The 15803-nt window shown below is 45.1% G+C and overlaps 1 protein-coding gene across 1 annotated transcript; it reads right to left on the reverse strand.

The window, feature by feature from the left end:
- Positions 1 to 1501: 1501 nt before the first annotated feature.
- LOC119149220 (cathepsin E-like) lies at positions 1502 to 10999 on the reverse strand. Its single transcript, XM_037390255.1, has 9 exons — positions 10922 to 10999; positions 10574 to 10751; positions 8405 to 8522; positions 7796 to 7914; positions 7147 to 7346; positions 6396 to 6518; positions 5546 to 5690; positions 2827 to 2925; positions 1502 to 2734 (listed from the first exon to the last, which is right to left on the reverse strand). Exons 1-9 carry the CDS (start codon positions 10975 to 10977, stop codon positions 2555 to 2557), a joined length of 1218 nt encoding a protein of 405 aa, XP_037246152.1. The 5' UTR covers positions 10978 to 10999; the 3' UTR covers positions 1502 to 2554.
- Between the last annotated feature and the right edge of the window lie 4804 nt (positions 11000 to 15803).

Consider the following 15803-nt stretch of genomic DNA (forward strand, 5'->3'; position numbering starts at 1 on the left):
GGAGAATTTCCTCTCCTCATTTATTCTGTTATCTCACTTCAGCAAACATCTGCAGGCTCTGACTTGTATTTGTATTAAATTATCTTTTGGGATTATGTGCTTTTAGATGCTTGTCTCACTAAACTATTTGCCTTAGCATGGTAAATTTTAGCACACCCAGCCACTTACATTTCATGTTCACTGGTATAAACAATATAGAATTATTGCACGAATAAAGGCACTTGGAGAAACACAGTCATCTTGACTGTATTGAACTGTCAAGAAGCACTTCTGGCAAAGGTGTGACCCACCACACAAGTGAACTTGATGTCTACCAGGAACAGCAAGGCAGACCTGTAGAAGTTGCCAAAGCTGGAAAAGACTGAGGAGACAACAGGGCTAGGAGAGACAAATCGGTCAGAGCAGTGGCTTGCTCCTATGAAATGGTGTTAATCTTGAGCAGGATGAGATATATCAGAACAAAGAGACAGCCGGTCCCTGCACATGCTGCCTGACTTTCCACCTCTTTCTAGGACATGTTCACACTCTGTGCTGGATTCACAGAGCTGAGATATCAGTGCAGGGACCAACTGGCTGCAGGGACGTGTCCCGCCACCCTTAGAAATCCCCCATCATAAATAACAGGTCTCTAACTCTGACTGCAGGCTCATGTTTGAGGAATATATATGTATTTTAGAAATAATGGAAATGTACCAGAGTGTTAAGTCTGCTGCACAGTAAAGAAAACAATACCCCACTGCTGTTAAATGAGTGATAAGGCTTTATAGATGTTTGTCTTCGTTTACGACCAAACAAATGACATTTTATAGACAAATAAGTTAGCTCATGGCCATTCTGCTCTTTAGGAGTGGTATGGACAAAGGGGAAACAAGGCAAGATTGGCCTGAAATACATGGTAACTTCGTACAGCTCAATTTTGTCTGCAAAAAGAGACAACTGGCAGCAGAGTCCCCATTGCTAGAGGTTGATAGTCTGGATGCCAAATGTCTGACACAATGTGGCTGCAAATACAGTCATGACAATGTGCACCAGAGAGAGGGCATATTTCATACTGGAAGGCAAGATCAGTATTTCAGAGATACCTGCAGGCAAACTGTGTCACTTTAGCAATACTTACTGAGTCTTGCAACTGAAGCCTTAAAACCTAAGGGGCTGTGATCGTAACGCTGCCAAGGCCAGTAATGGTTGTCATGTTTGGTCTGTGCTAAGCACACCCAGACAGGCTGCAGCAGCACGTCCCCCAGGGCTGCCAGCCCCTGCCCCAGAGATATTGGTCTCCAGCTCCCCACAGCCCTGTCCTGCCTGGGAGGTGCCTGGCTGAAGACACTTTTTGGCTTTAGGAAGACACAAGCAGCCCCAGCATCCCAACACATCCCATCTCTCTCCTCCCAGAGCAGCCCGGATTTTCAATTGCTGTTGCATCCTCTCCTCCCCATCCTCTCTGGCACTGGAACCACTGTAAGAAAACATAAACCAAAACTGAAACAGCACTAAGACCAAAGCAGGTTTTACTTGGTTAAGTTTTATTTATGTGTACGGGGACAGTATCAGCTTTAACGATCCAAACAAATACGCCAGTGGTTATAATTTAGGTGAATCTTCCTTAGCCAGATCAGCACAGCTACCTGTGGCTGTTTCACTCCTCTGCCAGCACTGAAGCTGCAGCTGCTGCTGACAAGAAGCGGCTGAGCAGGGGGCAGTAGATGTCTAATGCTGGTGCATTGGTCCCATAACTTATCTGAGGTGGAGGAATGCTGCGGTATCCCTTTACATCTCCCTTTGCAAGGGCTGCAGTTCATATTTTGTAATGCAAGTAGATGCTGCTTCCAGCTGCCCGCACCGCTGAGGTAAAGCAGCATCTGACCTAAGTCATAGACGTTAAACACTGAGACCCAAAAGAGGAATAGAAAAGTGTCAAGAGAGAATGAACCCAAGGGAAAAAGCAGGATTGAGATATGATGTAAGCAGCAGAAAATGGTGTGCAAGGAACAGTAGTGGAAATTAGTGGTCACACAGGCATCAGTCAAATTTCTCTTTGTACAAACTGATTGGAACAACCCAATATAAAGAGAATTTCCATGGCACTAAGGAAACAAAGTTGGACAAAACCCCAACCATGGAAAATAATGAGCAAAAGGGAAACAGTAGGAAATGAGCTAGAAACTAGCACACAAGAAGAAAAAAGGATATCCAGACCAGATTAGACTCAGATTACTTTCCCCAACTCATAACTGCTATCTTGTCAGCCTGGCACTGTTCAGCAGTCTCTCCTGCTCTTTCACAAATCTGAGTACTGAGCTGTTTTCACTTCATCCTGGCAGCTGTGGTGTCCATCAGTTATTCAGGAAAAACTGTTTCTGAATTGTAAACATATAGAGATTGAACCACAAACTATGTAACTTGGGACAAGGACCACTCCAAAGCCCTTAAAACCTGGAGGGGAGCAACACGACTGCATTTAGGTCTAGAGTTTCAGTTAAAGCTCTTCTTCACTTATGTGTTGAAGATCATTACATTAACATTCAGGTTAAGGCAGAGAAAACGCTATTATGACTCAGTAGTAATCCTTCCTATGAACAGCTTTTGCAAATCCCACTCTGTCATTCCCACGGTCGAAAATGCAGTAAAATGCAGACATAAAGACATCTCCTAAAATCCAGAGTGGGCCAGTGCGAGTGGTGATGTCAAGAGACTGAAAGCCACTCATGCAGAAGGTTTGGTCTTCAATAGACTCCTGGAAGGGAAAGCACGTGTCCTTGTGGCAGCCTGCTCCAGCCCCAGCTCAGGGAGCAGGGAACAGGGAGCGGGGAGGTTGCGGATACATACCTTTATGATGTATTGCTCTGCTGTCAGCTTGTACTCGTGATGTCCAATCGTGAAGCTTATGTGGGGCGAGCTTGACAGTCTTCTGCAGTCTACAAGAAACTGTATGCGATGCACTGATTGAGAAGGGATCAATTTGCCTTTTTTAAGTATTGTCCTTTGAATTCAAGACTTCGGGGGCAGTTAATAGTGAATTTACTGCAGAGAAACAGCATCAGGCTGACTTATGGCCCGGCTTTCCAGCTCCTGCACTGGGTCAAACCAGCTTAGTAGCCCAAACCACTGCACCAAAGTCCCTAGGGACCCAGGGCTGATTAAAACCCTTGCGAGCCCGAAAAGGAACAATGTAAAGGGGGACTCTCACATCCCACTGTACAATTCGTAAGCAAAACTGAGCACGTGAGCCCCAGCAAACCCGTATTACCAATGTCTGTTGAGCAAAAGTCCTCCGATGCTCTGGCTTTGGCTGGGTGGAGGGAGCTGCCCCAGCCCACGCAGGGAGCACCCTATGGCTGCGGCTCACCCCACTCCCTCCCAAAACAACATCGTTTTAGGGGGAAAAAAAGCCAGTGAGCAATACAGCACTTTATACTTATACTCTACCCTGGAGTGGGATTTAAAAAGCAGAAGAAGGACTAAACTCTGCCATGGTCATTAATTTCCATAAATAATACAGTCACTTACAGTAACACAGAAGATAATTTCCTGCCCTTTCTAGTTATTTCATGAGACAACTGGCATGTTAAATGGCACTGCAGAATGCTCCCAGCCCCGGAGGGATCTTAGCTGTAAACTGTAGTGTTTAAAGCCATTGTTTTAGAGGCTTCCTAGGAGGAAGAATCTACTTTTCCTTGGTTTAAAATCTGCTTTATGAAAATATAACCCTAAATCTTGTGTATTTTTATCAGGTGTCATACCATTAGAATAAAATAAGCCATGGGATAAAGAGGACAAGGGTAAAAAAGCCAGAAGAATGGTTTGTAGGATATGAGAAGAAGGACATAACTCATTTACATAACTAGTATGGCCAGAATGATTTTAATCCTTGCTGGAAAGAGATAAAAGTTCTGGTAAAATCACTGAGGGATGCACCCACTTATACTGGGATAGATTTGAGCCAATATACTCAGCCTGTCTGTGGTTGCTACAAACAGTCATAGAGAGTGTTATTTTCAGGATGCTTTTTTGCAGAATCTGAGATGTTGGCTGAGGGTTCTTACATCAGCACCAGAGTATATTAACTTATACTGCAATGACCTGTTCCTTGTTCGTATTACACTAATGGAAGTACATTGGAAATACATATTTTATCTATATCCATTAGCATGTACCTTGGTATCAAAGCTTACTGTTTGACATGTATCTGAAAATGTGAATAAAAACAAAATTTAAAGTTTAATTGAGAAAGAATCAGAAGTCTCAGGGGTTACACAGATGCCACTCCAGCTCCTCCTTTTACAAAAGGAGGCAGATTCAGAGGCCAATTTTGTCTCTGATCTTTGCCAAGTGCACTGGGCAACCATAACACTCTTAACTTTCTTCCAAGTGCAGTTTTGGGTCCAGATCAATCAAGACAACTGCAAGGCTAACAGAAGCCGTATGTGGCAGCTTTACTAGGGGCACTGGAGCTGTGGCGACGTGGTAATTACCCGTAGGAGTCAGCCAAGGGCCAGCAATAAAGCACGGTAAAAATAAGCTGCTTTTTCCCTGGAGGCGAGTGGGTTTAGCCATCTCAGGTTTGTTATCTCAATACTTTAGACGTTACAGGGATTTCTGTCATGCCAGCTGAAAACTGCCAGCAGGGAGATGCAAAGGGCAGCAGAGAGACATCCCAGCCTGGCCTGTGGGCAAGGTGGTGGGAAAGCCTGTCATACCTCGAGCAACTTCGGTTCACACAAGCTCCCCAGACACGTGCAGGGAGCCAGGGATTGCAGGCGTGGAGCCAGAGAGGCCATGGAGTGGTACATCAAAGCCATTTTGGCCGCTGGAGGAGGTGGAAGGTGCTGGTCAGAGAGCGGGCAGGGGCAGGAAGAAGTGGTGGGGAGCATCAGCAAGAGGGATACAAGAGAGAGTAGCAGGGAAGAGAGGAAAACCAGGGAGGAGACAGAGCAATAAGGTTTGGGACGAAGAGTAAGAGACAGCGAGGTCTGTCCCACACCTTACAGCTCATCTGCCAGGAGCCAGCATTGTGAGGGACGTCACTGTGCATCCCTCCCAGTAGCCCTGGCATGACACCATCTGCTCTGCCGCACGCTGGCGGTGAGAGGTCCTGTCAGAGGAGCCGTGGTGGGGGCTGTAATTAAAGTACCTTTCCCTTTCCATTTGACGATGTCAGAACTTGCCATCAGGATTGAACCCCTCCTGGCTCAGGGGAGCTAATGGCTATATCTGGGGACATTGAATAACCTCTGATTTTCCAAAAGAAAATGATCTCTGATGTAGACTAGAGATCGATTCCTCAAACAGATGCCCCCATTATTTCCTTACACACCAGTATGGACAAGTATGGGAGTGAAAGTGGACATTTGGGAGGAGGTCTGGGGCAGGAAAGTAGATGGGTTAAAACTAGCTTGGCTCCCAGTTCAATGCTCTCCTGGAAACAAAGGTTTAGCCGAAATGTTTCTGAGCAATTATTTTGGTTATTATCCCACCCTACAAGCTCTTTGCACCAAATACCAGTTTCTCTTCCCCTTTGGCTGTATTCTGGCTGAATAGTTTTTACCTCTCCAGTATGCGATGGACTTGCCCCAATATACTCCTGTAATCGCCTGATTTGTGAAGAGGGGCCAGTGATAAGAGAAGTGCCTGAGTCAACGATGGCTTCACAGCCGTGGGAGCAAAACGCCACCCGGCCCTGGATCTTTATACTGCAAGTGTTAAAACAAAGCATCTTTAAGCAAATGACATACACTGTGAGTGAAGCAGCATATTATTGCTAGCTAAAATAACAGAGTATGGACTGACGTTAAAACTAGCTGCCAAGCTTTGCCAGTCTTAAAAGACAAGAATGTCTGTGAAGAAAAGAAGGTAATAAAAGGGAACTGCATGGGAAGGCGTCTTGTCTGTGGACCCGCTTTTCTCTCTTAGAGCTCCTACAGCCCTGATTGTTCCTGCCTGCTGATGAATTTGCCCTCACCCCCAGGTATGTGTCCTCGTCAATTCACACAGCCTGCTGGAGGAGCAACAAAGGGACACTGACTACGTTGACTAAGGTTAACAGGAAAGGTGAGAGTAGGACCCAGAGTTGGATTCAGTTCCTGGGTGCCTTCATCTCTTAGCTGAATAGTCAACCAAGAGTCAGCTTGACCACTGGTGTATCATATTAAAACGTATTAACGTGCTCTCCCAGAAACCAGCTACTCGTGCCACAGCTGATCTGGAGAGCTAATAAACCCTGGCCTCATCCTGGTGAACCCCCTCTTTGAGACACACAAGGGTAAAACACTGCAGCTGAGTCCTCCTGCATCTGTATCTCTAGGTGCTTCTGCCTCTGTGGGTTTTACCTGAGGAGACGAAACCCACCAAGTGTTTCATACATACATACATAGATACATACATGCACGCATACGTACTTGTTCAGGTGTATTTGCCAGTAGCTTTTCTCAGTGACTGGGACCCAGTGGATTGAACCTTTGTAGAGAGAATGGTCTATCCCCCCTAGAATCAACTCACCACCGTTCTCGGTGTCATCTCCTCTGAAAGCGAAGACAGGTTAACACAGACATGGGAGTGTGCCAGCATGCATTGATAAGATTACACTTTAAAAGCAAAAGACAAACCACAGCCCTTTCTAAATTCAGATATAGATGGCTGAAAAGGGTTATTTCTAAATTATAACTGCATATGTCCCAACTCAGAGCCTCCAAATAACCTTTGAGAAGACTTACTGTAGGCTGCCAAGGGCTAAGGAATGCATCAGGGGCAGGTTGAGCCAGTAGTTACTCTCACCTCAGAATAAACACTGGATAAACAGGTCCAGATTAGGGAAAAACATTTCTTTTCTGAAATGTGGCTACTTGGGCGTAGCATGGCATTTCTGATCATTTCCACAGGTCAGAAGGAAAACTCTAGCAACACAGACATGGTAAGTCTGGGCTGGGAGCCTTTCCTTTGTTTATGACTTGCTCCAACAAGAATAACTCCCTGTTCAAAAATTCATGGTTCTCTCCATAACATTTTTCCTTTTCACTCGATATTTTTCAGTGTCAAATTGAGAGAAAAAAAAACAACACCAAAAAACAAGAAATGGGGGAAATTACTTTCTAGAGATTAAGATTTATACAGATGTATGGTTGTTTTGGCAGTGTCATTTTAAAGACTAACCTTTTCAGATAGAAAGAGAAGACCGGCTCTTCTACCAGCTGCTGGTTCATGATGCTGTCAAACACGGGCAGAGCATTGCCCACTGCTAAGGAGGGGTAGCCCAAGCCCAGTACTCCATCAAATTGGGCAAGGGCAAAGGTTGTTCCTGGCTCATACACCGACTCGCCGAAGTCCTGTCCCTTGATGGAGATGTTACTTATCTGTTTGGTACCAAAAAAAAATCCACAACCATTTGAAAGCAAAGACACCACCAATTACAAGAAATCAGCTGTATTCCAGAGCCATATCAATGGATTCAACCAGTTTATAAAGCCTGGGTATCCTTGCATGACTTGCATCCATGTAGCAGGTGCCCATTTGGCAGGTAGGCTGCACCAATTCCTTTTAATACCTTAATTCTGTGGCTGCTTGTTCATAAACCCAAGACAGGCCCCAAGGAGACAAGCAGAAATGAAAAAAGAAAATCTTAGGGATTTGTCTCGGTAGCCCAAAGCTGGAGCAGCACCCGCATCTCTCAGCACCCGGCTTGGTGGGACCTCACCCTGCCCTTGTCTAAACAAGGCAAGGATTTCCAGGACAAGGCCAGTGTCTGAAGTGCCCTGAAAACAGCTGACCCGGAGGCTGACACCTGTTTAAGGTGGATGCTCACCTGCAGTGTGTCTTTGCCAGCAACGCCCAGAAGCTGTCCCGTGCCGTATTGCAAGGAGAAGGCTTCCCCTCCATGCTCATACGAATCTGACAGAAAGGACTTAAATCTCTGGTGCACCCCTACACAAAAAATAACATCCGTGCACTGAGGGGAGGCCCCAGAAATGCACCCACTCCCCGATGCAGAACCAGATGAGATGTAGGAGAGACAGATTTTTTGCTTGTCCTACAAGGAAGGGTCGATGGAAATCCCTCTTCCCCTGCAGGCACTCTAGTTTTTGGGTTTTAAAGACATAATATTAAAAAAAAGGGCATTTCCACTGCTATTGGTAGCAGCAGATAACGGGTTTATTTTCATGCCTTTTACACCAGGCACCTCGTGGTGTGGAGGGACGCTTGGCAGCAGCAGCAGGCGCCTGCCCCGGCTGCAGGGTGGCACAGAGGGGCAGAGGTGGAGGAGCAAGCCAGGGAGGGGAGAGTGGCCCTTGGGGGTGCTCCAAGTCCTCTCCTCCAAAATCCCTGCTGCAGGGATTCCAGAGCTCCTTGGGGAAGGAGAAGTGGCCAAGGTACCCAAGCCACAAGGAGCATAAGGGAGGGTAATGTTTCTTACTGCATGCGTCACTGATGCAATAAGCAGAAGGGACCCAAAAATTGGAGGAGCCGGTGTCAAACACGACGGTGAACCTCTGCGGTGGTGTGCCGACACTCACAACTCCGTAGTACTGTGCCTGGGGGAGGAACAACACGGTCAGCAGCAGGCTGCCTCCCGGTGAGATATTCCTGAGGAAAAGGCAGACTTGGGAGCATCACGCAATGCTCCTCAGGGAGTTTGGTGCGATTTCATTTAATTGCAAAAGCACACTGCAGGGAAGTGCGTCTGGCTCCACGAGTGGCTGTGCGCAGATTTCACTCCAGCTGCATGCAATAACGGGGCGGCGTTTTTAAAGCCTTTTGAGCCAACATTCAGTTGGGTTCCCCATGAAGCCAATAAGCCCGACCTGAGTGGTGGCAAGGTCAGCCCCAACACAAAGCTCTCACACAACCACACAGGCTTTCAGTCAGCTCCTTACTGATGTCAGTAAGAAATCAGTGAAGCAAAACCAGCACGACCCGCATCCACTGGTGTCAGAGGGCTCCAACCAGTGGCACAAATGCTGTCACATGTGGCTGGGCTTTTTCCTTTGTAATCAGCAGCTATTAGCAGGTCAAAAAATTAATTCTGTTGCACAGACTGTTTCTGATGTATGGAACAAAGTTCATCCAGTGGATAAAGAAACTGCTGACCATCCCTGGATACCAATTGAGGCTAGAGATAATCTGTGAACACGTGAATGCTGGAGTGAAGAGCTTATCCACATCCCCTATGAAGTGCCCTGGAAGAGCACTTCAGCATTAAGAGACCTATTTTTAGGAAGAGGCATTTCTGGAATTCACACACAGATAGAAAAGCAATAGCCTTTTGTAAGTGCCAAGCCTTTTGTAGCAATACAAATATTTGAATATGTATCTTCAAGTGCATACTTGTTAATTAATACACTGAATATAGTTTCTGACCCCAGAGTTTACAGCCTGAGCGAGATAATCATGAAAAGGCAAGCAAGGGTGCCATTCAAGAGAATATCCAGCTATACAGCAGGATTTTATTCCTTCCTGTATTAAAGACACCTTTATCAGTTAATCTGTAAAGTGAAGCAGCTCTAAGACATGTTCATCAGAAAAACCCCAAACAAACAGAAAAGTCACAAACACACTGCTCTCCCTGAAACCTCCAAAAACCACTCCTGGTGCTAGCTGGGTGTGCTGGGGAGCTGGGTCCTGTTTTGTCGTTTGAAGAGGTACGCCTCTTTGATAAGATTTAAAGCAGGCTGAAATATTTCAGTCTCCCTTGCTATTTTACACACGTCTAGCTCATCTTGACATATATTTTTATGGCACTCAAGTGTCAGGAAGTTCTTGCTGAATTTATTTGGCCTTCCCTTCCATTCCCTCCCCTGGTCAGATGCAGCCTCCACAACATTTCTGCAACCTAGCTTTCCTTTAGATAAGCATAACAGAAGAACCAAATAAAACAGAAAACAAAGACCATCCAAATGAACAAAATTCTAAAACCTGGAAAGACAGTTTACAAAATGGTTGACCTTCTGACCTGCCTGTCTGAGATCCAAGGAAACGCTTTTTTTCCTTTTTCAGTTTAAATGGTAAACTCAGCCAGGTTAGTGCGAGACCCAGGTCAGTCTCCAATGTTCAGTACACATTAAGCTCAGGAGATAAAAGCAGAAAAATAAAAACTCCACTTGGGTCTTTGTTATCACTGATTTATGACTGATTTGTGATCAAATAAATGAGATTTGGGGTATTTTTTATAACATGCAAACATCCAAATTTCTGACAAATAGAATACAGCTAAATGAAGTAATCAGGTTCTGCTACTAAAAACCCATTCCTGAACCAAGATTGATACAGCGAACCTTCCACATTGGTTTGGAGACCCAGCAAGTCCAATACAGATCTATGCAAAAATCAAATTTGTCACAGGACTACCAATGCTAGACGACATCAGTTTCCTACCCAGGTCTCATGCTAACTTAGATCTATACATGCTTTATTTTGCAGACTGGTAAACTAGTTTTTTATGATCTAACATTTATAGCATAGAGCAATGACCCATCTCGAGCTCTATAAATTCATGGAGAGACTAGATTTGAAATGTGCTGGGGAAAAAAGTCTGCCTTCAAGAGAACAGTGAGTCCTTATGATTGCATTACAAAACTGTACTTACATTCATGTAATCATACAGCCGTTCTGAAGCCGTTCCTACCGATAACGCAATATCTGCAGGGAAGCAATGCAGGTATCTCTGGGCGAAAATGCTGGGGTGGTGATTCTTCCAAAATTCCTCTAATTCTCCCTTTTCCTTCAGCTGTTTCTTGATAGATTTGAAATGAACAAGGGGGACTCTATGCAAGTAAAATAAACACACAAAAATTAACTGGTTGTCCTTTCTAGAGCTCTCAAATACTCTTTAAAAAAAAAAATGTTTCTTTTTTGAGACCCTGAGTAGCAACCAGCATGGGTCACCCCAGAAAGCCAGAGACACGTGCCAGAGATGCTAGATGTGGTTTCTTACCGTTCCACAGCCACGGTGAATGGGATGTAAACCACAGCCAACAGTATCACCCTCATGGCTCCAAACAGTTCAGAGTCTAACAGCACTCATTTACTCAAAAGTCCCTTTTTTATACCCTGTTGTCAGCAGAGGGCTGTTTGCCAGGTCAATCAATCACAGGAGGTCAGTGCTTTGGCAGAAAACCAGTTAATTTGCTCTCAGAGTAACCGCTGGATTGTGCAAACAGTGGTGTCCAGTGGAGCTACTAAGGCACAGATAACTAGGGCACAGTCTAGATGAAATAGACATTTTACTAACAGTTCTTGATGGCTTTTACATAAATATAATACATAGAATCATAGAATCGCAGAATCGTTTAGGTTGGAAAAGACCTTTAAGATCATCAGGTCCAACCGTTAACGTAGTGCTGCCATATCCACCACTAAACCACGTCCCTAAGTGCCACATCTACATGTCTTATAAACACCTCCAGGGATGGTGACTCCACCATGTCCCTGGGCAGCCTGTGCCAATGCCTGACAGCCCTTTTGGTGAAGAAATGTTCCCTAATACCCAATCTAAACCTCCCCTGGTGCATCTTGAGGCCATTTCCTCTTGTCCCGTCGCTTGTTACTTGGGAGAAGGGACCGACCCCCACCTGGCTACAGCCTCCTGTCAGGGAGAGCGATAAGGTCTCCCCTGAGCCATCTTTTCTCCAGGCTGAACCACCCCATTCCCTCAGCTACTCCTCATCAGACTTGTGCTCCAGACCCCTCACCAGCCTCGTTGCCCGTCTCTGGACACGCTCCAGCACCTCGGTGTCTGTTCTGTGGTGAGGGGCCCAAACCTGAACCCAGTATTCGAGATGTAGCCTCCCATGGGGTAAGCTTGGCTCCCATTAGCGTGGGGAAGAGGTGATGGCCCCAGGACTGGCCTGGTTCCCTCTGAGTGAGCTGCTTTTCAAGCTCACTTTAGTGACAGGTGGCCCAGAAGTGCCCCACACTGAGAAAGAGGACATAAAATACAACCATTTCCCTTTTACAGGGAAACACTTCAGCAGGGCTGAGCAGACAGACATTTGACAGGGTTGTGATAAGTCATCTCCTTACAACTGGAGTTTAATTCCCTACTTATGGGAGAACTCCGGTCTAAACGTAAATGTGACTGCCACCCCCAAAAATGGGTCTTAAAAGTAAAGACATACTTTTACATACAGTAATAAAGAGCCAGTGGGTTTGTGCACATTTCAGCAAGACATTTGGAAGTGCTTGCTTGGATTTATTTTCCTGCAAGTTTTCTGAGGTTAGCAGTTCCCACCCCTGCCTGGCATTCAGGTTCAAATCAAGCTGGAAGAAAAATAATGGTGTCAAAAAGAGACTCCGATCTAACAGAGAGCAACCCCAAACCCATTAGCTGCCTGGGAGGCAGCACGGAGTCTGCAATTTATTTATGTGACTTTTTGAATCTTTCCTCTCCACGAGAAGGTGTGGTGAGCAATTACATACTGCAGCCTAGCATACATGAGAGAGAAATTTGAATAATCAGCCGTTTTTGTTCAAAAGACTATGCTAGGACACTGGGGAAAGGGCAATGACAATTTTTCCCCTGCAAAACACCACTTATTAAATATAAACTGCTCACCACGTGAATGTGAACTGAAACTAAGTAAACCCCCCAAAACAAAGCAGATGTGTGACCGTGCGTAGTGAAGAGGGAATGTCAAGAACACAGAGGAGGCAGCAGTCATCATCTGCTCTAGCAACAATGCTCTGGTCAAGAAAAAACAGCAGCAAAACCCAAACACACAGCATCTGTGAGTGAAGAGGGGGTCTAAATGCCTGTCACAGACTTTAAGCAAATCGTTATCAGCATATAATAAAGAAATTCTTTAAATTTGTTAAGTCTCTTCCCTTCCTAAGTCAGGCTGACTGAAGAGGGGCACAAAAGCATTAAAATCAATGAATTTAGACCTCTATTCATTAGTCCCCTGGATTTTGAAATATGTTTTGCTTTTTCAAACTTAATGTGCAAAATTGTGAGGGCTACACACAACTCAGCAAAGGCTGAGCCTGGTGTCTTCTCACAGCTGTGTGCAGAGCTTTGGATCTGAAAAGGCACCCACATCTCTATTCTAATAGTTTGTTTCAAAAAACAATAAAATCTCAAAAATGCAGCTTTTATGTTGATTTCCATTTATTGTGATTTTTTTAAAAATTATCTAGCTCTGAGCAGTCTTCCTCTTTTCTTCTGGACTCAGAGCTTTCACACAAGTTCTCAGCAAGCCACGACATTTTCTGTCCCACAGCCATCCCAGCCACCAAGCTGCAGGAGCTGGGTGCTGGAAGTGAGAATGGTGAGTAGTCAGTGTGGTTATTTGTGAACTTTCAGAAAGCAGAGGCATTTCTCAAGGAGCCTACACGCGCCACCTGACGTGCAGCAGAACAGATGTCATGCCCTCTGGTAAGGGCAGTGTTGCTTTGACAAGAACAAGACAATGTCTGTGCTGAGCACCTTTATCGCTTGAACTTTTCCTCAGATGCCACAAATGCTTCTGGGAAGTCATTAATGTTCACATTGGAGGGCATCAGGATAACTTTGAAGACATTAAGCGGCTTTCAAAACACCACCCTGGACCTACTGAGGGAACTGCCTTTGCCTAAGAGCTTTCACTGAGTTGCTGACTCCCAGAAGGATCAAGATCATTCATTTTATTGCAAATGTAGCCCTTTATTATCCCACCAAACTACGGTTATTTTTTCCCAAATACTCTGATATCACAATGTGTTCCAAGCAGACATTCATTTAGCCAACAGAAGTACAAAATGCAGCAACAAAAGGTCATCGTGACTTTTTTTGATAAGCTGGAATAATGATTAAACTACAGTGCAGAAGTTCCCTAAGAAAGAGTTGTCTAATGTCGTAAAGTAGAAATAATTCAAGTAGAAAAAATATATACATATCTGTGTCTATAAAGGTATATTGCAAAGTTATTTCTCTCCATACGGATTATCAAGAAACACCTAAACTATATTATTAATATACTCTTACCTAGGCATTTATGCAGTTCTGATCAGCAGGATATCTGAAGAGGTTTGTCTAAAGGGCATGTCTTTGCCATGGATGTAAATTCATTATTTTTTACGTTTTCCCCCACCTGTAGCCTACAGTGCCTTGACAGGGCAGGGAGCCATGCCTTTAGAAGGTGCTACAGCTGCTTAGAAGTACCAACAGATACAAAAACCTGCTGAGGGCCACAGGAAAATGTCCCTAAAAGTGTGATCACATTCCGGGGCAACTGCTTGGAAAAGGATGCCCTGCAAAATCCAGGAACGGCACGTTGCCCACAGTGGTCTTCTTGACAGGGTGCGTAGAGTTAGAGCAGTGAAGAAGTGGCTGCTCTGAGGTGCTCATTCAGCACGCGCTGGCCCTTGCTGCTGGGATGCTATGTCCTGCACGTCCTGCCTTCTGTCATGGGGGAGAGTATTTTCAGCACCTCTTCCACAGCACGGGCACAGATGACTGCGCCGTATCTTTGTTCTCCAGGCTTGATACTCTGCCCAGCTTCTCCAGCCAAAGCCTGCTTTATGGCACTTGGGTCACAGCACTCGCTGTTCTCTGTCCTGTTTTAATACTGGTTCCCAGATGCGCTCTCTGCGGTTGTCCTCTCCCAGAAAACTCTCCGTACATTTCATAGCATCCAGGCTGCATGGCACAGCCACTCACCCTGCAGGGAAAAGACTAGTAAACGTCCTATAGCCTATACTCAACTGACAACTAAGAGCTGCTTTACATTTGAAAGCAAGCGATAGCAAAGAGCTCTCTGTTGCCAGATTTGACCAGAGATCCAGAGGCCACCTTAACTGCTCCACGTTGCCTTTTTCTCAATCTTCCTTTGCTCCATCTTTTGTTTTTTGAAAAGTACGTGGCTCTCAGCAATCACCTCTTTTGGTTGTGTAGCATCTAATGCCCAGAAAGCAGCTGCAGACTGTTTGAAGAAAACTATCCTACCTAAATCATGGCAAGTGTGGAACTTAGCAGCAATGAGCTGTAGACACCAAAGAAGTCAACCAGCTGCTGGAAAGGTTATTTCACTTTAAAACACTCTGCCAGCTTTCACACCCAAAAGCTCACAGTAGAGCCACAGCCAACACACAGTTAGGACAATCCCCAGGAAAGATTAAAGCAGCAGCAGCTCAAGAAGTCAAAGTATGCAGAGATGCCTACAGATGGGGAGGCTCCTCCTAGAAAGCAGGGATGCTCCTGACCTGGACAGCAATGGGTCTTGCTGAGAGGAGGAGGGGAGCAGTTTACACTGCCATATCTAAATAGTCATAATCTTTAATATCCTATTTATATCACCCATAACAAGTGAGAAACTTGATGGAATTAAATCTATGGCAGTTTCTTGACAGGTTTTGGTATGGACACAGGAACTGCAGTAGCACAGTCGGAAGGCGGACGGAGAACAGCCCTGGCAGGTTGTGATAGCGAGCGTATTAAATGGGGATTCAGACAAGAAGTAAAACATAATGTAATGAAAAAGGCCCTACACAGTCAAGAGTGCCAGAGGCTATAGTAAACACTGTTAGATTAGGAACATAAATAGTAGAACAGCTCAAGATAGCAGTTTGCCAAGTATTTGTGTTAAAGCTTTAAGATAAGTACTGGGTGGCAGGTTACACTCTGAAATTATGTATTTGGCACCTTGCAAAGTAAATCCCTAAAAGTGCCACTCGTCTGGAAAGTCAGTCAAGTCTTGACAGGTATTTTAAACAACAATTAGATTACATCCGACATTTCCGCTGAAAGTTTCATGAAAGCTAAACATCTGCATTTAAAAATTTGGTCTTCTGTGGTGTTTACTTTCTCGAGCCAATCGCCACAGCCAGCACTGGCTGCACAG

The sequence above is a fragment of the Falco rusticolus genome, chromosome 5, assembly GCF_015220075.1.
Source record: "Falco rusticolus isolate bFalRus1 chromosome 5, bFalRus1.pri, whole genome shotgun sequence".
Classification (NCBI taxonomy): domain Eukaryota; kingdom Metazoa; phylum Chordata; class Aves; order Falconiformes; family Falconidae; genus Falco; species Falco rusticolus.

What these genes read in the sequence shown, in the direction of transcription:
- LOC119149220 (XM_037390255.1), bottom strand. Translation starts at nt 10,977, where the DNA reads ATGAGGGTGATACTGTTGGCTGTGGTTTACATCCCATTCACCGTGGCT. An exon ending in GGCTGTATGATTACATGAAT is followed by an intron (nt 8,523 to 10,573) that starts GTAAGTACAGTT and finishes TTCCTCCCCCAG; the next exon opens with GCACAGTACTACGGAGTTGT. An exon ending in TTGCATCAGTGACGCATGCA is followed by an intron (nt 7,915 to 8,404) that starts GTAAGAAACATT and finishes TTTTTTGTGTAG; the next exon opens with GGGTGCACCAGAGATTTAAG.